At 39.5% G+C, this 19,431-nt stretch overlaps 2 protein-coding genes across 8 annotated transcripts in view; both read left to right on the forward strand.

Moving 5' to 3' along the window:
• Positions 1-806: 806 nt before the first annotated feature.
• RABGGTB (Rab geranylgeranyltransferase subunit beta) lies at positions 807-12,338 on the forward strand. 4 transcript variants are annotated; one of them, XM_083448445.1, is made up of 10 exons: positions 1,284-1,375; positions 2,187-2,427; positions 3,287-3,394; positions 4,746-4,943; positions 5,554-5,659; positions 6,264-6,316; positions 7,135-7,245; positions 8,571-8,696; positions 9,774-9,923; positions 11,342-12,338. In XM_083448445.1, exons 2-10 carry the CDS (start codon positions 2,413-2,415, stop codon positions 11,480-11,482), a joined length of 1,008 nt encoding a protein of 335 aa, XP_083304571.1. In that variant the 5' UTR covers positions 1,284-1,375; positions 2,187-2,412; the 3' UTR covers positions 11,483-12,338. The 4 variants fall into 4 exon arrangements, with proteins under 4 accessions (XP_083304573.1, XP_083304571.1, XP_083304572.1 ...); XM_083448446.1 differs by having other exon boundaries at positions 1,359-1,375; positions 2,337-2,427; XM_083448447.1 differs by lacking the exons at positions 1,284-1,375; positions 2,187-2,427 and adding an exon at positions 807-918.
• Positions 12,339-14,496: 2,158 nt separating this feature from the next.
• MSH4 (mutS homolog 4) overlaps positions 14,497-19,431 on the forward strand; it is a 32,416-nt gene continuing 27,481 nt past the window's right edge. The window contains exons 1-2 of one of the 4 annotated variants that reach the window (XM_083448372.1): positions 14,497-14,876; positions 16,450-16,614. In XM_083448372.1, coding sequence (XP_083304498.1) covers positions 14,657-14,876; positions 16,450-16,614 — 385 coding nt within the window. In that variant the 5' untranslated portion in view covers positions 14,497-14,656. The remainder of the gene's footprint in view (positions 14,877-16,449; positions 16,615-19,431) is intronic. The other 3 variants (XM_083448369.1, XM_083448371.1, XM_083448370.1) reach the window with 3 other exon arrangements.

The following is a 19,431-nucleotide window of genomic DNA, read 5'->3' on the forward strand; positions in this document are numbered from 1 at the left end:
TAATTTATCTCTTAGGTTGCACTTGCATCTTTGTTTAAAAAAGACTCCTTGAAAGCTCTGCCATTTCAGTAAGCTAAAACACTCTTTGAATATGACACCTTGCCTGTACTACTCTTGCCATTCCGACTAGCTATTTTGGACTTTTTCATCAAAGGCAATCTACTCTCGCAAATCATTTTAAAACATCTAACTTTTATAAGAAACCAACATCTATAATTTTGAGAGAGCGAAACACTTAAGTAAGAAAACACATATTAGAATTATCTGTTTCAACAGCTTCTTTCCTTTTTCTACATATTTATGCATAGGGCAAGTGTTCACAGGCAGCCAGGGTCCCTTCTTTAGTTCTGTCTTGCGACTTTTAACTTCCAGGGATGCCTTTGTGCTGCCCCAAGGAAACACTTCCACGCCACGGCTCAGTGCAAACAGGCATCAAATTAGGAATAGTTTGGGTCATGATGGCACAATACTCAAAGGTCAACTCCTTTCGTGTTTTTCTGATCGCGTGGATATGGGGCTTGATGGAGCCCGTGTCGTTCCTGTGGAAAGGAATTCACCCAGGACAAATGTTCCCATTCGTCTCCTTCCGCGTTCAATATCTACTGCAAAAAGCAATAAATAAATACTGAAAGCAATAAAAAGAGAAGGGGAGAAAACGCTAGTTACGGTTTCCAGTGGTGGTGAAACCCATTCAGGGGAGAGAGGGGAAAGCCTTGCCATTTTAAACGGCAAAAACCCTCCCCAAGGCTTTTAGTAAGGTGGGCCATAAGCAGCGCCTCATACATTTACGAACGTCACTGCAGGCATCACAAGGACAGCTATACTGGGGGTCCTCGAGCCGGAAATGGCGTTCTCTTCCGGCCGAGGGGGCGCGTGCGCGCTGGGCGCAGGGCTGAGTCCCGCAGATGTGCCAACATGGTGAGTAGCGAGTCGCGTTTTCCTCCCCTCCGCTCTCACGCGAGGGCGGTTTCCTCTCTCCCTTCACCCCGCCACCCCAGTTCCGCGAGCTGTGAGGGGAAACGAGTCGGTCGTGTCCGCGTAGCGGACGTGCTACGTCGGGTTTTCGGTAGACGGTCTGGCGTGGGGGAGGGGGAGGGGGAGGTAGGATAATAGAGCCTGCGAAGGAATAGCTGAGTCTAGTGAAAGACGGGTTGGGCGGTGATTGGCCACTCGGTCCGCCAATCAAGCGGTTGGCCCGTCTGCGGCCTAAGAGCTGGATAGGGACGTGCCCGCCCTTCAGAACCTGCGCGCGGCGCCCCCGAGGGAGAGTCACGTGGCTCTTTCAGAATCTCGGTCGCGGAGCCATGGAGGGTCGCATGCTGGGAGCCGTGCACGTGGCGTGGCCTCGCTTCGTCTTCTCTCTCTCCAAGCAAAGGTTTTTGTAATGGGATTACTAGGGATGGTCTCAAAGGGTTGCGGGCACTCTTCCCTTGATCGCTGGCGGTAAAGGGCTGTGCGGGTTGCAGGCACGAGGGCTGCGGGTTCGGCCGCCATAGTAAAACATCGCCTCGCCCTTCGCTTAAGAAGCGAATAACTGCACCAAGTGGTGCTTTTCTTTTTTAATGTAGAATTGCTCTTTCTTTTAAAGCGGCATATTACGCAGCATAAGATTGCAATGTGACCAAAGGCACGTAATTTTAAGCAACATAATTGGGGGGGGGGTGTTATTAGTTGCTAAAAATAGGCAGCGTGAATTTTGGTAGGCTATTGCAAAGCTGTTTGTTAGCATTTGAGAGCGAATGTCTTCTTCAGTATGGCTGTGGTAGGATTTCCTGGAACTGTTAAAAAAAATAAATCAAGATTGTAGTTTTAAGCTGTGCTTTATTATTTAATGCTTATAAAGTGCCTTAATATTTTCTGAGAGACTAGATACAGGAAAAGAACGCCCTTTCCCACAAGCACATGCTCTAATAGACATGATAGAGAAGAGCATTGGGAAGAAAATGGAAAGAAAGCTTGGGGGAAAGTGGCTGATAGACGGAGCCTGGTTGACCAAAGCGTTCTTCTGGGAACTGGGTATAACCTCTCAGTGGCCATTGGTCTCCTGGATCTTGGTAGAGGCCAGAGTGCTGCCTTTCAACTCTAGTCCCAGATGACTGGTGCAGACTGGCTTTTTTCTGGTAGGCTGTTTTGCAAAGCTGTTTTGCCCTAGATGAGAGTAACATATTCTTTTTTCACTGCTTTAGCAGATCCACAAGCTACCAGTCCCCAAGTATATATGAACTGCTACCACCTCCTTTCCTAAACCCACCCCACCCTGAAGCCACATGGCTTCTTTGTTCTCACATAAGTGGAATGCTTCATGGATGTGTGAAATGCTCTGTGTTGGATTCCAGAGTTCCTTAAAACAGCAATAAAGGGAATGGCATCTGAGAGGACTTTTGGAGACCCAAAACCTTATAGATTTGGTTTATGTTTATAGATCAGGTATATGTTTCAATTTTACATTGCCCATTTAATTTGCGTAAATTCTTTTTCAGCTCCTCTTTAAACTTGTAAGCTTTTTGCAATTATTTTCAAATGTTTTCAGGGTCTTACTCTTCTGTATCTTTATTTTCTTCTTTCTTTACACGCCCCTTCCATCGACTTTGTTCTTTTGGGGAAATTTGTCTTTTTAAGGTTTTGCATAGTTTGTAGCGATTTTTGATGTTGTATAAATAAAAGTGGATGCCTTGTTCTAAATATATATATATTGGTTAGTACAAAGAAATACAAAGTTTGACTTTGCATATGTTTGTAGTTGCCAAATTCTCCATGTTGTGTAAGCATGATAGAGGTGAATGTACATTGCCTATGAGTCAGCACTTTGGTATTATTGCTGGATTTCACGTTTCTAATTTATGTTGGGGAACATGTAGTCAAGAAGATGTAACACAGGGTAATCACCTGCTCCTAGAATTAGAAATTAGAATAGCTTTTCCTAAATACTCCCCATTCTTTTTTTATTCTGCCTATACTAAGCATTAATTATGAGAATTCATTTTATTTATGATATATACAGTGCTATTTTTCTAGAAAAGTGCCAGAACATCACTTGGAAAATATGTTTGAGAGGCATAAATGCTTACATAGTGTACTGAAACCTTTATAGCTAATTGCGTAGGTACAGTAGCATTTCTTTACAACAAAACCAAAGAAACAAACTATATGAAGGATCTTGATAAATTCCTGAAGTGTATGTACACATCAGTTCTGCCATTTGTTTAATTCGTTTTATGTCTGACATGTTACATGCAATCAGATTTAGGGGGAAATGTGAAAATAATTTTACCATATTATTTTTAAGGGAACGCCACAAAAAGATGTCATAATAAAAAATGATGCACCAACTTCATTATTATTAGAAAAACATGCGGACTACATAGCAGCTTATGGAACAAAGAAAGATGATTATGTGAGTACCGTAATATAAGCTTGGTAGCATTTTCAATTCTTTTATTACAGTATAGTTCATATGACTATTAATATATTGAGTAAAAGAGTAGGTTTATTTGTGACATAAAGTGCAAATGGTTTCTCTAGGTCGGTGATGTAACCTGGCATGTATTATCTGACTACAAAGTTGAAGATATACTTATTGATCTGAGACCTAAGAAACGTTTATTTAAGTTGATTATTGAATGTGAAAAAAATGTATTACACTTGTGCTGAATCTGGCAAACTTGTACATGTCTACAAAGAAGTAAACCCACCTTAGTTCAATGGGACTGACTCCTTGGTAAGTGTTTATAGGAAGGCAGCTACAGTGGATTATATATTCTGTGGTGTAGTTTGCATAAAACAGTAAATCAGAATTAAGCAAACTGGCTTACTGGGAATGAGCAAGTGTGCTTGTGCATACTGTTCAAATTGTGTCTGCCCACCACATTTTGCTTTACCACGAGGAAATGAGTGTAGGCATTGCATGCAAACCTAGCATCCATAGTCTGTTTCCCTCCAAACAGACCACAAGAACAAGATGAGAACAAACCATAGTTTACAATTTTGTGCACACCAAGCCAGTAAATATTTAGGCAGCTATTCTGAAACCTCCACTTGTTGGAATTTAAACAAATATTAAGAGCCAAGTTCACGGTATTATTTTATAAATTGTTCTAATCTTGATAGGAATCTGTTGTAATGATTGAATGCCTCTCAAGGGAGAACCATGTTAAATTGATCGTAGTGCAACTATCCAGTGTCCTATCTGCAAACTTAGCATGATAGTGTCCTATCTGCCCTTAGCATGAAGGGCAACTTGGTTTTTTTTTTTATTCAAGTTGGAGATAGGAGAGAGTTGAGGCCTTTTAAGTGATTGGAAAAGTTTGAGCAATAAATGTGCAGTAAGCACTTCTGTGTTATGTAGCATCCATATTTCTTTTGCCGCTGCAGAGGTTGAAAGCTGTTGTATTGTGCTTTGACACTCAAAGCAATTTATAGATCAAAACATTTATAAGCACTTCGCTTAAAAAAATTTAGTTCTTAGAACTAAGTACACATCTCCCTTGATTTTAAAATGGTCATTTACAAATATGAGCCATAAACAGATATAGGGAGCCTTCTCTAGCAAGGCCTTGTGCTGGATTGGTGCTAAAAGTAAGTATAAAAATAAGGGGCAATTTAAAACTGGCCGTTTAAAACTGTTTTTAAAGGGAATGAAATAAAGCAGCTTGGTGTTTGGGGGATTTATGAAACTACTAAATGGGAAGTTATGTCAGTTTTATACTATATCACTTTAGGAACTAATCCGTTATACTTTTTTTTAGGAATACTGTATGTCAGAATATTTACGAATGAGTGGTGTCTATTGGGGACTGACTGTGATGGATCTCATGGGGCAGCTGCATCGGATGAGCAAAGAAGAAATTCTGGCATTTATCAAATCGTGCCAGCGTGAATGTGGTGGCATAAGTGCCAGTATAGGTCATGATCCTCACCTATTATACACACTTAGCGCTGTCCAGGTAAGCTCATGAGTAATAGTATTGGTTTAGTAAATTAATTTATCTTTACTAATGGTGAACTTTCTGAGGCTATAATATTGATTCTATTGTAGGAAAATTAAATAGTATCAGTGTGGGTACATCCTGTTTCGGAGATGCATCTTAATTACTTGAGGTTTCTTTTGGTGAAGCTTCATCTGTAGCTGGCTAAAAAGCAATATTATTGCAGGCCTTTTCTACAAATACTGAAACACTTGGCTCATCTAGCTTCTTTGGAAGCTTTTGAGCTTGAAGGCCAGAAATTAGGATGGGTAGTGGGCACAGTTTGACACATTTTGTGCAATAAAAGCATGAACACGGCTGCTTGGGTCAGTGATGAGATTTAACATCTTTATCTGAATCTAAAGTTGATGTGGTTTTTAACACATAGCTCTAGAATTACTCTGAGACCTGAGAATATTTCATGAAGTTAGGGGAAGAATGCATCACCGAAGGGAAAACAATGTAGCAATAAAAAGTTAATTCTTTTCATGATGTTTGGGTTGGAGTTTGAAATACGCAAATATTTGAAAACAAATTGAAGTAGTTCTGGAATACACTAACATTTAATTTGATTGGTTTTGTTTTTCAGATTCTAACTCTGTATGACAGTCTCCAGGTTGTTGATGTAAATAAAATTGTTGATTATGTAAAGAACCTACAGAAAGAGGATGGATCGTTTGCTGGAGACATATGGGGTAACATTTTCCAACTTGCATTATTGGATGTCTTTTTTTTCCCCTTCAAAGAATGCAAAACCACATGTTTGGCTTTCCTTTTGTATCATGCACAATCCACGGTGTGAAAGTTCAGTTTTAGAGGGGTTGTCAATAGTATTCCCATATCCATTTTTACTGATTCAGTAGCTTCTCAGGTCTGTGATGATTTTTGGTATATATCTGATAGTAAAGTTGATGTCTGTCACCACTTTAGCTCTAGAATTACTCTGAGATCTGAGAATAATATTGTTACACCTTTAATGCTTTTAAGATCCCATGATTTTCAGCTTATTATTTTATCTACAAGCAGATCAAGCTAGTACTTTACTAGTACTAGTGATTAAGAAAGTGCTGATATGCTTATTGAAAGGTTTTACAATGAAAATAATTTTGGGAGGTTACTCCATATCACTACAGAATCGTTTCTGTGATGCTACATAACAAATACTTAATGAAAGTAATCTTTGGGGGAATTAGAAAATAGGAACAAGGGAATAATTCCATTTAAAATGCTTTTTTGCATCTGTTAGTTTATTGAATTGCTTAAATGCTTTGTCAAGATGAAAACTATTTCTTCCTGCAGGAGAAATAGACACGCGGTTTTCCTTCTGTGCTGTTGCGACGTTGGCTCTCTTGGTGAGTCCTTTCATCAGTGGCAGTCGTGATTTAGAAATACATGTTTAAATTACAGTGGGCAAAGAAGACTTTCAAATAAACTGTATTTCCTTTAGGAGGTAAGAAGTTCTCCAGCATATCACAAGCAAGCTAGCAACTTGAAATACTTCCAGAGTTGCAAACGGCAGAAAGTACTCATGACATGTTAGGTGTTCTGTACTGACCAAGTCAGTATGGTTACATTGGAGAGGAGGTTAGAAGAGCATTATGTGGAAAGGCAAAAGCAAAGTATTTTAATGAATAAATGGTACAGCATCACATTTTGGTATTTTCTATCCCAAAAACCCTAGTATACAAGGTCTTCAGAGTGCGGTATTCTGTGGTCCTCCTTATTTTGCTCATCTAAAGTGTACTTAGGATAGCATTGTTCCAGCTTTTGTGTGCTGTTCATACATGAGAGACAGGTTTTTTGTAAAAAGAAGAATTTGGTAAATAACAGTACTGTGCTATAGAAATATATTACATGATCTTTGTCATATTTGTTTCCTTTGTCATATGTTGTGAAAGGAAGCTTCTCCCAGCCCCCCAGTGGTAAGGAGCTGTAGGCAGGGATAAGCTTGGGATACTTGTTTGTCTAATGACCTGTAGAGAACAAATGAATCTCAGGTTCATCTGCCAATTTTCTAAGAAACGTTCCCCCCCCCCATGCCATTCAAGTGAAAATTGCAGACATTAACGACTTTCACACAGAAGTATATTACAGGGATAGCGCTAGTATGTTTGGAGTTGAATATCCTTGGTATTAAAATGGATTTTACAAGGATTTTACTGCCTTTCAGGGGAAACTGGATGCAATTGATGTGGACAAAGCAGTAGAATTTGTGTTGTCCTGTATGAACTTTGATGGAGGATTTGGTTGTAGACCAGGATCTGAATCTCATGCAGGGCAGGTAAGTAGTTCTGCTTCTTAAATAAACCTTACAAGGGATTATTGATGCCTGTGGACACCAATTAACATACTAACCTATTTCTGTTCAGTTTAGTTATTTTAACTCAAGTATTTATCAGCTTCACAAACTTCAGATATGCAAACCTTTAAGATGTCCTAAATCCTGTATAATGTAATGCAACAGGGAACTATTTTCCCCAAATATGCCTAGAAGTAGGACAATTTGCAAATGTTGCACTTCATGGGATGGAGGAAGGAAGGGTGTGATTTGTAGAGATGTCTATCCTGGTTCCCGTGGTGCTAAATATTTCCATTATTTATTTGAATGGAGGCTAGGAACTGGAGTCTGAAATAGGAAAACTGAACTCGGTTAGGTGTCCAGTATTAAAATACAGCAGCTTATGTATTTTTATATTCACCTGTGAAAACAAAAGTAACTGTATTAAAACTAAAGTATTAAGCTGGAGGAGGAACTCTAATTAGGATCTTACCTGCTTTATCTTTGGAGGTCCCACCATGGCATCTGATTGGCAAGTAAGACGCCTCTATACATAAGGTGGTGTGCCTAGAACCTCAGAGTAACCCATCCTTCCATGTTCAAAACTAACAGCACAGAACCACCTGTTGGTGCTGCAGTGGTGTTTGTCCCCTCATGCTAAATTCTGTATTCATAGGTATGGGCACCAAACACTAAACATATATTGGTGTTAAAAGAGTGAGCCTCAGTTCTTTCATTTTCCCGTTCTTCTGGCACTGCCACAAGTCGGGTGGATGTTTGGAAGCATTCACTTCCATTTACTGCAGCTTTTTGTGACATTCAAATCTAAACAAATTGTTCAGTGACTTTAGTCTGTTTGAAATTGGTTTATGAACCTCGCTTGTTTTCACCAACTTCAGTTATATTAAACAGTTGTTGTTTTTCTAACGTAATGCTAAACCGCTTAACCTAAAAGATGCAGAAGCTTCTGATCTCCAAGTGGCCATTCCAAAGAACGGGGGGTGAAGGAGAGAGTGCTTGAGCTCAAAACTAGTTGTGGATTGTCCTTATCGAACTATGCCATGGTTTAAAGTTGCATGCAGACTGGTCCATTATCTTGCTGAATGCTACACATTTCTAGATGTGTCTCAAATGAGGGGTTCTGTAAGTTAAATCAGCCGCTAAAAATAATAATTTTGATTTAAAATTTTATTAATGAAAGAGGCTGACTAATTTCTTAAGTAAACATTTTTGCACAATTGGTTGGGATTCTGCGTTGTAATCTTCCTTTGTTTCACCTGAGTAGCTATATTTTTAAATAGACATGAACTTTATATCTGTAATTTTAGATCTATTGTTGCACAGGATTCCTAGCCATAACTGGCCAGTTACACCAAATAAACGCTGACCTGCTAGGCTGGTGGCTTTGTGAACGCCAGTTGCCATCTGGTGGTCTTAATGGAAGGCCAGAGAAGGTATTAAGTTAAATTTCATATTTTATATACTGTATAGATGGAGGGGCCTGTGGTGGGGGAGTAGAACTAGTAGTCCCTAAGTAGATTTCCTAAAGAGTGATTTTGGTAAATATATTACAACTATTTTAACTTTGATAATAGTCTGTAGAATTGGATTCCTCTTTCATAATCTTCTTAATATGCACAGTTAAAAAAGGTACAACAATTAAGCAAAAGTTAGCTTGCAGCAAATAAATACACTGAAAGACAGTTAATGTGTCTATTATATTCAGGATCGGGTTTGGCAAACTTGGTGCTTCACGCACATAAACAATTCTGTCACAGCACTAAAATAAAAAGTCTTTGGAGCTATGGGCCCCACTGTATTGATGGGTTATGAATAAGAACCTTAGTCTTTCTCACTTCTAGCAATTTACTGTTTGATGCCAGCTTATGGAGGCAAGCCACTCAGAAAGTCCTTGTTTGCATCACTGCTTTAGGCAAGCATTGTGAAATGTTTCTAGTTCTAGTGGAAAATAGGATGTCAAAGTATTTCACATTTTTTTTAAGGGTGTGACATGACATCAGGATTTGAATATATATATATATATATATATATATATATATATATATATATATATATATATAATCTTTAGTCCATTATCTTAGTCTATTTAATTAGGAACATAAGCATAGCCCATTGTATCTTAGGACGGTTTAAATTTAGCTGTGCACATGTTCAGTGGAAGGATAGAATCAAAAAGAAATCTGGGTGTAATTCTACTGAAACGGAATAGACTTCCTGTGGGTTTTATCCCACTAAGTCACACTCGTGAGTAGATTCATCAATATGTTTAGCATTTGCATATTACAACATTTGTCTTAATACTTTAAAATTGTAAACCACTATGGCTGTCTTGGCAGAAAGGTGGTATACAAATGCAGTAAATAAAGTTAAATATATTAATTTCAATCTGTCTACACAACAACCCTTTGTGTCTTTATGTGGTTGTTTCTCACTACATTCAACAGTTAACCCGATCTTGAGACTATAATTGCAATTGACCTAACCTATATTGCCATTATTATATTTGCTAGTTACCTGATGTATGCTATTCATGGTGGGTATTGGCATCCCTGAAGATTATTGGCAGGTTGCACTGGATTGACCGAGAGAAATTGCGCAGTTTTATCTTGGCTTGCCAGGATGAGGAGACCGGAGGATTTGCTGACAGGCCAGGAGATATGGCAAGTTACTAATCTTCAATACTTTTTATTTAACTAAACCAGGGTTTGCCAACATTTTTCAGCTGGTGGGCAGAACTTGAATTTTTGAGGGAGTGCTGGGGGGGGGGGTGTACCACCCCCTTTTGTGACCTTTGAGTTGCGCTCTCTCTCACACAGCAAAGGTGTGTGTGCATGTGTACTTTGATTCTACTGAATCAGAAGGTCGATTTGATAAGCAATCTTAAGCCTTGAAAAACACATACACTTGGAAGAAAAAGTAGAAAAGAGTGTCACTCTCCTAACTTCATCTTGATGTACTTTTCAAGGAATAAAAGTGGCCACCCTCACAAGCAGGGGGCAATGTGGGGGGGAGGCAGAACTTGGATGTTTTGTGGGTATCAAGGAAAGGCCTCAGACGCACTATTAAACTACAGTAGTACCTTGGTTTTAAAACAGAATGCGTTCTGGAAGTCCGTTCAACTTCTGAAACGTTCAGAATCCAAGGCGTGGCTCCCGATTGCGCAGGTGCTCCGGAAGCCATAGCGGAAAGCTGCATCAGATGTTCGGCTTCCAAAAGAACGTTCGAAAACCGGAATGCTCACTTCCGGGTTCCGATCGTTCGGGAGGCAAAACATATGAATACCAAGGCGTACGACAACCAAGGTACAGGTGTCATGATGTATGTTTGACAATTCTAAACTAATAACGCAAAATTTGAGGATCTTTAAAAGGAGCCATACTCTACAAAAACAGATGTAGTGGTTCTGGATCACTCAAGAAGATAAGGCAACAGATATAATTTCATATCAGAAGTTGAGCTGATTTAGGCCCAGACCCAGGTGATATTTAATAGATAACTGCTTGGGGGGGGGGGAATGTTCTGTATAGGATATAGCTAATCAGATATATTCAAAATACTGGGCCTGTAAGTTGAGATCCAAAAGGCTTCATGCACTGAACATGGATACTTTTTCGCTCCTCCCTCTTGGAGCTCTATAATCATCTCATGTAAAGGCCACAGGATCCTCTGGAATGAAACCCTGTACAAGGGTTGTCACTAGAAGGTGTTACATTCTTGAATATGCATGGGCATCTTACTACAGAGGAAGTGCTTTCCCTGTCTCTTCTGTCGTAGAGCCTTTTAGGCAGTTCTTGATAAGTGTGTGTCAATTAAAGGAAGCAACAGAGCTATTGGAATTTTTGGCTGGCTTCTAGGCTATTGCAATCTGGGTATCAGTTGCCTATAAATTCAAACAGTTAACTTTAATCTCACAGTTTATTCGGAATTTGAGAGACGTCAGACAATAAAATATCTTATTGCAGCTTTCTGCCTTATTTAAATCTTAAAATCTATTAATGCACACGCACTAACCTTTTGAAAGTGTGAAACCATGTAAAAACCTCCTTGTGTGTTTAATATGCACCTTGGTATGTTGTAGGTGGATCCATTTCATACCTTGTTTGGAATTGCTGGACTATCACTACTGGGAGAAGAACAAATTAAGCCTGTGAATCCTGTGTTTTGTATGCCTGAAGAGGTTCTTCAAAGAATAAATGTACAGCCAGAACTTGTAAGCTAGGTTTTGATGTGCACAATTTTGCCATACTCAGCTGCTTTGAATTTTCTGTCAAAAGACATTTCTAAATGTGTTTACATGATAAATTACCACTTTACTGTAAGCACTGTCATTTTGTATCTGGATTGTATCCAAAGTAAATAAACTGAGTGTTACATGTGCTTGAGGTTCTCAATAACAGATGTAGACATATGTTTAAATGTATTTAAATATGTTTGCCTCCGGGCTCCATTCCAGTCATGCTACATCAAAATATACTGTACTAGACACAATAGAAGAATACTTGAATTGTGTGACTTGATATTTATGACACAATCATTCACTCATCTTGGTGACAGCATGTACTGGACAGTGAATTGTCCTAAGCACTGTTTCTATCGAAAGAAATTGACTTGCTAATGCCAGTGACACTTTATGCACTTGAGTTCCTGTTTAGGATCTGACTGCTACACTTTTTTATCCAATTTCAATCACATGTTCTAGTTTTACATAACTAGAAATTTTATGGTACTTGGACAACTGCTTTCTACTAGTGACATTCAGTGAAGATTAATTACATTAACTTGTTTTGAACTAATGGCCTTGCTGAATTTTAGAATTTGTTCCTTTGCTCTAATGTATTTATTGTAACTGTGGCTTGAAGCCCAGTTTCAGTAGCACTTCAAATGGTTGTATATAGTCAAGAATAAAGCTATAGAAGAATATTACTTTCTGCAGGATGAATTATCTGCTTCCACTGGAACTCTAGAAGTGCTTCCATTTCACATTTGTCACAATTGTGCATTTGTAACTTGGCTGAAATCTTCTGAGTATGAAATGGGATTCTGCTTCAAATAAATTAAAGCTAATTATGAAGTAACTACTTGAAGTACTAATGGTCCATTGGATACAGTGCTGTTTGTACTTTTCTTGTTGACAAGTCATTTTGTGAAAAATTTGTTTCCGACTGGTTACGACATTTGGGGCTATCTGTTTAAGAAAAAGTAAGCAAGGGAGGCCATTGATGGAAGTGTACAAAATTACGCATTTTGTGAAGAAAGTGTACAAGAGTGGTGGTTGTCTCCCTTTCTAGCAGTAGTAGAACTTGAGGAAGGACAAAATAATTTCACACAGTACATAGTTAAATTGTTGAAATCGCACCCACAAGATGTAGTGATGCCTGCTAACTTGGATAGCTTAAAAGAGGATTAGACCAATGCATGGGTGGAGTAAGGCTATATTCTGCTTCCACAGCCTGAGGTGGTATGCTTTTGAATAGAGTTGCTGTGGATTACAAGTGAGGAAAGTTCTAATGCTTTCAGGTCTGCTTGTGGGCAAAGAGGCACCTGCACACGACGAAAGCAATACTGGGTTAGATGGACCTTTGGCTTTTATCCAGTTGGCTCTTAATTGAATATTATGGTTGCATCCTTGGAACTGCTTCTGAATAGTGTACATCAGAACTGGAAATAGGGCAGGTTGTATCCAACAAAGTTGTTCAATTAGCACATGCCTCCAATGAGGCTTGCTTTCCCTGTGCTCTCCCAAATCATCCCTATAGGATATCTCTCCTCTCACTTGCAGGCCCTCTAAAATCTCCAGAGAAGATGTAGGGTTGAGCAGGATGAGAGAAAAGTCTTGTTGCACAAGGGGACATTAACACCAGTTGCATTGGCTGCATCATTGATATTTTGGATTTGAAGTGAAAGCCAGACATTTTGGTACTAATTACAGATAAAGGGCAGTGGTGCTAAAAATCTCTACATGTGTTGAAGAAATGAGAACCCCTTTGAGACACAATGTATCCTGAGTATCCTGAAGGGGAAAAAAAAATGTTAAACCTGCTTTGAGGGCAGAAAGGCCAATGCTTATGACTGAAATACCTGACCACTATCTCTAATGCATATATACCATCCCTACTGCAGTACAGTGGTACCTCGGGTTAAGAACTTAATTCGTTCTGGAGGTCCATTCTTAACCGGAAACTGTTCTTAACCTGAAGCACCACTTTAGCTAATGGGGCCTCATGCTGCCGCAGCGAGATTTCTGTTCTCATCCTGGAGCAAAGTTCTTAACCTGAGGTACTATTTCTGGGTTAGCAGAGTCTGTAACCTGAAGCGTCTAACCCGAGGTACCACTATACAAAAATTTTATCTGTTCATCACAGCTTCTCCTTGGCTGGTTTGCTAGATCTTTAGTTTGAATTTATTTTTAAACTCAAGCCCCTATCCGCATCCCCCCCCCAGCCTTTCTAACAGTGTCAGATTAGTAGGCTTCAAGCAAATACTGGAGTGTAAATTAGGTTTAAAGTGTATTTTGCTTAGTGAAACTACAAGAAGTTCATGGAAGGAAATTTCCTGGTCCTTCCCCTGCAGCCACTTGAGCCCCCCACCCCCAAATCTGGCAGATAGAACGATTTGGAGTGAAAGCTGGGGCTGCTGGAAAAGGAGGGAGCATAGGAAACTTGCACAAACTTGTGTTTTAAGACAGTTTTCCCTAGCCACATTCTGCAGATGGTCATAAAGAAATTACTCAGAGGTTTTTTGGGGAGGGGGCTGCAGATAGACGAGGGAATGGAAAATTACTTTGTGGGCCATTCCCTAAGTTGGTGACAGGTGTCATGCTGCCTTCCAAATGTTGGGCTACAATTTCCACCAATTTTTTTACTTATACATGCGTTGTCCTGTAACCTTCAGAACATAACGAGTTTTTTTCATACATAAAGGGAAGGCCGCATGCTGTTAGACCTATGAGGCAGGAATAAATGACAGTTGGTCAAAGGGAGAAGCAGGCGCTGCCGTACTTAACGAACCACTGGCAGGCACTAAGGCAAAGCCATTGGGGGACCCCCGCCGTCCCTGGACCGTACCACCTTAAACCTGCACGCGGGGTGGAGGGGGAATCACATTATTATTTTGCAATGCTCTCCATGTGGAGAGTGGTCGGGAAATCCCCTTAAAAAAGGAAACCAGAGTTGCGTGGATGTAGGTGAGGTGTACTCGGTGTCTTTACTGTCGTTGACAGTAACAATAACTCCCAACCTTCCCCTCTGCTGGCTGAAATGGATCAGCCCGTTCAACCGTTTTTCCCGCCGTGCGGATTCCTGGCTCTATGCGAGGGGGCGGGATGAACCCGCGAGGGCTTCAAGGCCGCTTCTTCTGGCTTCAGGGTTGGGGAGACGTTTGAACAAGCCTCCGGATGGAGGAGGTTTCGGCAGCCTCCACCTCCTTCTCGGCTCCCTCCTCCTCTTCGCCTTGCGCGGAGCGGCGGCCCCGTGGCCTGCTCGGGTCGGAGCAGGCGCCTGCTGGCCGCGGCGGCGACCCTCCGTCTTCCTCTGACGAGCAGCCCCTTCGCCCTCAGAGAGACCGAGGCTCCCGCAGCGGCTTCATGGCGCCCTTCCTCTCAAGGGGGCTGGAAGGTGGGAGAGGCAGTTTCTCTCCTCTGGGTTAAAACAGACACACCGTCAGCTTGAGTTCTGAGGGTTCAAAGGCAAAATAAACAACTGGTTGTGTTGATAAGCAACCTAGGGACGTGTTCAGCTATGTCTCTCCTTTCCCAAAACCACCTCAGTTGCAGAGTTTTAATTTGGTTAAGTGCTGCACAATTCCAGATTTCGTCAATCATCTTCTGGCTCTTCCAGAAGACCCCATATTCTGGGTTTATTCACAGAACTTGTTAAGATCTGCCAAGTTTTAATTTTGTGTGTGTGTGTGTGTGTGTGTGTGCCTAATGAACGGTGGCACCAAGTCTTTATTCACATATGTAGAAAAAAAAAATTCCTTAGTTAAAAAAAAAGGTGTGTTTTGCTTTTCCCTAAGATGAGAATTTAAGATTTTTGTATTTGCAACAAAGCACTTTCTCTGTTTCCTCCCTACTGCCTTTCATTAACAATGGTCGCACATGAATCCAGACAATTCAAAAGAAGCTGAAAGGCATGTGAAAACTCCCCACATCTTTAAAAAATGTGTAAGATCAAACTGGGGTAGTAAATAATTATTTGAACATTTACAAATCCACTTCTCTGCACCTAAACACTCAATTCCACTATGGCTGCAATTGTTTCCAATGTTCTATTCAGAGAAAACCCTTTGAACTTAATGAACATGACTTAACAGTAGGTAAGCACAACTTTTTTTATCTGGGCCAGACCTTAAGAATAAAAATTTGCTTGCACCACACTGAATTTTTTTATTTATTTTAAAGAAAAAATCTCAAAGCAGTTTGCAACACATTGAAACATTAAATAAAACAATCCATAATAAAACAAATTCAATCATCAAGGAAAATATATTGGATCCTTCTCTAAGTGGCATTTTGCTTTCCTCATATTTGTTTTCCTATTTAATTTATACAGCTGCTCCATAGCAGAAGTACTCTAGGAAACCAGTGAGGTATAGTGGTTAGAGTGTCGGACTAAGACCTGGGAGATAAGGGTTCAAAAATCCCCACTCTGTCATGAATATACATGTATAGGATTGCATTGTAAATCATACTATTCACCCACTCAAATCAATAAAAAAAACCCAATGCTAAGGCTGTATTCCCATCCGAAATGATTTATTAATTAAGCCCATTTAAATACAGTTCAAGATCCAGTATATGTAAATAGTATAAAAGTCCAGAAATGAACTAATTTAGGATTAGGTGATTAGAAAATGGTAGAGGGAAAGGTACAATTATATATAACAGATAGGAGAAGCACAATTATATATAATAAATATATAACAGGTACTGTTTTTTTCTTTTGCTTGTGCAGAAAATGATTAATTTTTGTTAAAATGGGAATTGGTTATCTTGATTTTCCAAATATGTTTAGAACATCCTAAAATTATTTGTTAGGGTGATCATTTCTGTTACAGGTCTCAGAGTAATTTTACATTGAATTTAATAGGATCAAGATTGTTCTTACAAGCTACTGTTGCAACTATCTCTGCAAAGCAAACATTGCAATCACTAATTCTAAAGAAGAGCAATTCTTTTTTTTTTATTAGAGTCATACTTTGGAGACAAGAGTTCCTATGCAGAAAACATTAGCACAGTGAATTTGACAAGCTCTTCTTCAACCCGAGCTCTACATATTTCTCGAGTACGAAAAACACCTCTCTCATCAAGTAGAACAGGGTGCAGAAACGGGACTCCTTTTATGGGATATTCAGGTGAAGTTCACCTACTGTGATTTGTACATCTTAATATTTACACAGATGGGTTGTAAATACAAAAAAAAAAAAAAAAAGTTGGGGCAACACTACATGAATGGGCTTCTTATCTGTCCCCCACAGCCTCCCCAAATTCACTCTGAAGATGGTCCCCAGCCCTCAGGATAAAATTTTGGGGCTGCAGGGGGCAAGAGAAGAAGGGAAAGTCGCATTGCCCCAGTGGAAATCATTTCCGCTGGTGGGTGGCCACCATTGGACTCCATATTTGGTTTGATCATTTGTTACCCTAACTCATGGTTGTGCAAAAGAGATTTTCTTGAAGAATTTTCACAAATTCTGCTGTAAGGCATCAGAATGTAACTGTATCTTCGATGAGGTTAGGTTAGAAGATGTCTTGTGTGTTTCCATGATCAATATACAGTATCACAAAATAAATTGTCACATTTCTATGTAACAAAAAGTCAATGTTGTGCACTGGATAGAATGTTGAGGCAGCAGCACTTGCAGGGTCTTCTGCCAAATGGCTCAAGGCTTCTGTTGTTACCTTCAGGGGACAGAAAGAGTGTAGCAATGCAGCAGCTCCCACAATGAGAAGTTAACTTTAGAAAAAACCCAGTTTCATTGTTTTCCTGCTTTATACCTGTAGCTCATGAATTTAGAAAATGCAAATTTCAGACTTGGAGAAGAACATAAGAATTGCATTGATGGATCAGATTAAGATCTATTTAGTCCAGATACCGTAAATTGTGCTCGGACCCAAAACCTTTGAGAAGCTCACAGGCAAGGCGTAATGGTGACGACCTTCCCCTGCTTTTTGTCTCCAGCATCCAATACTCAAGGTTTACTGCCTCTTAACATGGTGCTTCCATTTAACTTGCATTGCCTCTCTTTCTGAAGTTGAGAGGTGTCAGTCTTTATGTAACAAAAACAGCGCCTTCCACATACCAGAAGCTTGTGAGAAGTGATAAATACAAAACACTTTTAATTGTTGCAGGTTCCACTTCTCTTAAATACGGTAATACCTGTTGAGAAACTCTTCCTCCACTGATTTCTCCAAGCCTTTTCAAAGCCATATAGCTGAGGGCCATCACCACATACCATGCTGGGCAATTCTGCAAATTTCTTACTTATTGTTGTGTAATGTATCTTGTGAACCTACTGCCAGTCTATTTCACTGCACATATCCAAATTCTATTTTTATGAAGGTGAAAAATAAGGTGGCCAAGTTTGCTGATAACACCAAATCATTAAAATGAAAAGTAAAAACAAAAAGGGGTTGTGAGGCGCTCCAAAAGGATCTCTCCAAATTGGGTGACTGGCATTAAAATAGGAAATACAGTGCAATGTAAACAAGTGTAAAGTGATGCATATTCAGACAAAAATAATCTAATTTTGCATATTCAGTACCAGTGCACACATGAAATATTTCATACAGTTCTGGTTGCCACATCTCAAAAGAATATTGTAGAGAAGAAAAAGATACACAAGACAGCCATAATGATCAAGAATCTACAGCTACACCCCCCCCCCCATGAAAAAATATTACTTCTTTCAGGCTTCTTAATTTTTTAAAATGTGGGTAAGGGGAGTCATAGTGTGGAAACAGTTGACAGAGTGCAGTGTTTCTCTCTCTCATGATAACAGAACTAGGGGTCATTGAGTGAAGCTGAACAGCTGGAGATTTGAGACACACACAAACAAGTATTTCTTCATATATTACATTATTTAATTCACTAATACAAAATGTAGTGATGACCACCAACTTGGAAAGCTTTCAGAGATGGTTAGACAAATTCATGGAGGTTAAGTCTATGCTCTTAACTCTACTCTAAGAGGCAGTATGCATGTGAATACCAGTTGCTAGGAATCAAAAGCGGGGCTAACATGGTTGCACTCAGGTCCTGTTTCTGGGTTTTTGATAGTTACTGTCAGAGTTATCTGAATACCTGTAGCTAGAGATCACATGCGGGAGGCAACTATTCTGCTCATGACCTGCTTGTGGGCTTCTCTAGACATCTGTGAGAAGAGAATGCTATACTAGATAGACATTTGATCTGATCCAGTAGAGCTCTTCTTATGTTCAAATTTCTCTTTATGCAGTCTTTTCATCCACCCAGATCATCAATCAAGTAAACACCTGCTCAGCTTCAGCAAAGCCACAGCACCTGCATTCCTACCCTTTTCACCTTCGATCCCTTTCTACCCTTTCCCCAATTTTGTAGACCACTGTCATATCGTCTCTTAATTATTTTTTCTGGACTAAATTAAAATCTCAAACTCTAAAACAAATTCCCACAGGAAAGGTCATTTTGACCTTTATCGTTTTATTTGACATTTTCTGTGTCTTTTCAGCTCCATGATAAGTTTTTTTAGATGGCCCCACCAGCACAGTCTACAGTATTCTAGATGTTGCCCTGTGCAAAGATAGATACTATTAAATAGTTTACTGGTGCTCTGAAGACTACAGATTTCTGTTAAAAAATCATTTTCCCCCAAAGTGATATCCCTGCATGTTCTGGTTTCTTAAGTTATACTCCAACAGTTTTGAGGCAGATATTTAGCATCTCAGGGAAATCTTACAAGTATTAAGACCAAAATTGTTGAAAAATTATGTGGCATTTCATTCTGTTATATTCCTGCATCCACCATTGGCAAAAAATTAAGTGGACAGTAGAGGGCAGTGTAAAATTATATTAGAATGTTTTTGGAAAGTTACAGCTAGCAAACCTGACTATGGTTATAGTAGTTAACAACCACAAAGAAGAATTACTATTTAACATTATATATTTTGTTAGGCTAAGCTATTCTAATGAAATA

Source organism: Podarcis tiliguerta (assembly GCF_965153285.1).
Source record: "Podarcis tiliguerta genome assembly, chromosome: 6".
Classification (NCBI taxonomy): Eukaryota; Metazoa; Chordata; class Lepidosauria; order Squamata; family Lacertidae; genus Podarcis; species Podarcis tiliguerta.

What these genes read in the sequence shown, in the direction of transcription:
- RABGGTB (XM_083448445.1), top strand. An exon ending in GTTTGCTGGAGACATATGGG is followed by an intron (nt 5,660 to 6,263) that starts GTAACATTTTCC and finishes TTCTTCCTGCAG; the next exon opens with GAGAAATAGACACGCGGTTT. An exon ending in CTGAATCTCATGCAGGGCAG is followed by an intron (nt 7,246 to 8,570) that starts GTAAGTAGTTCT and finishes CTGTAATTTTAG; the next exon opens with ATCTATTGTTGCACAGGATT.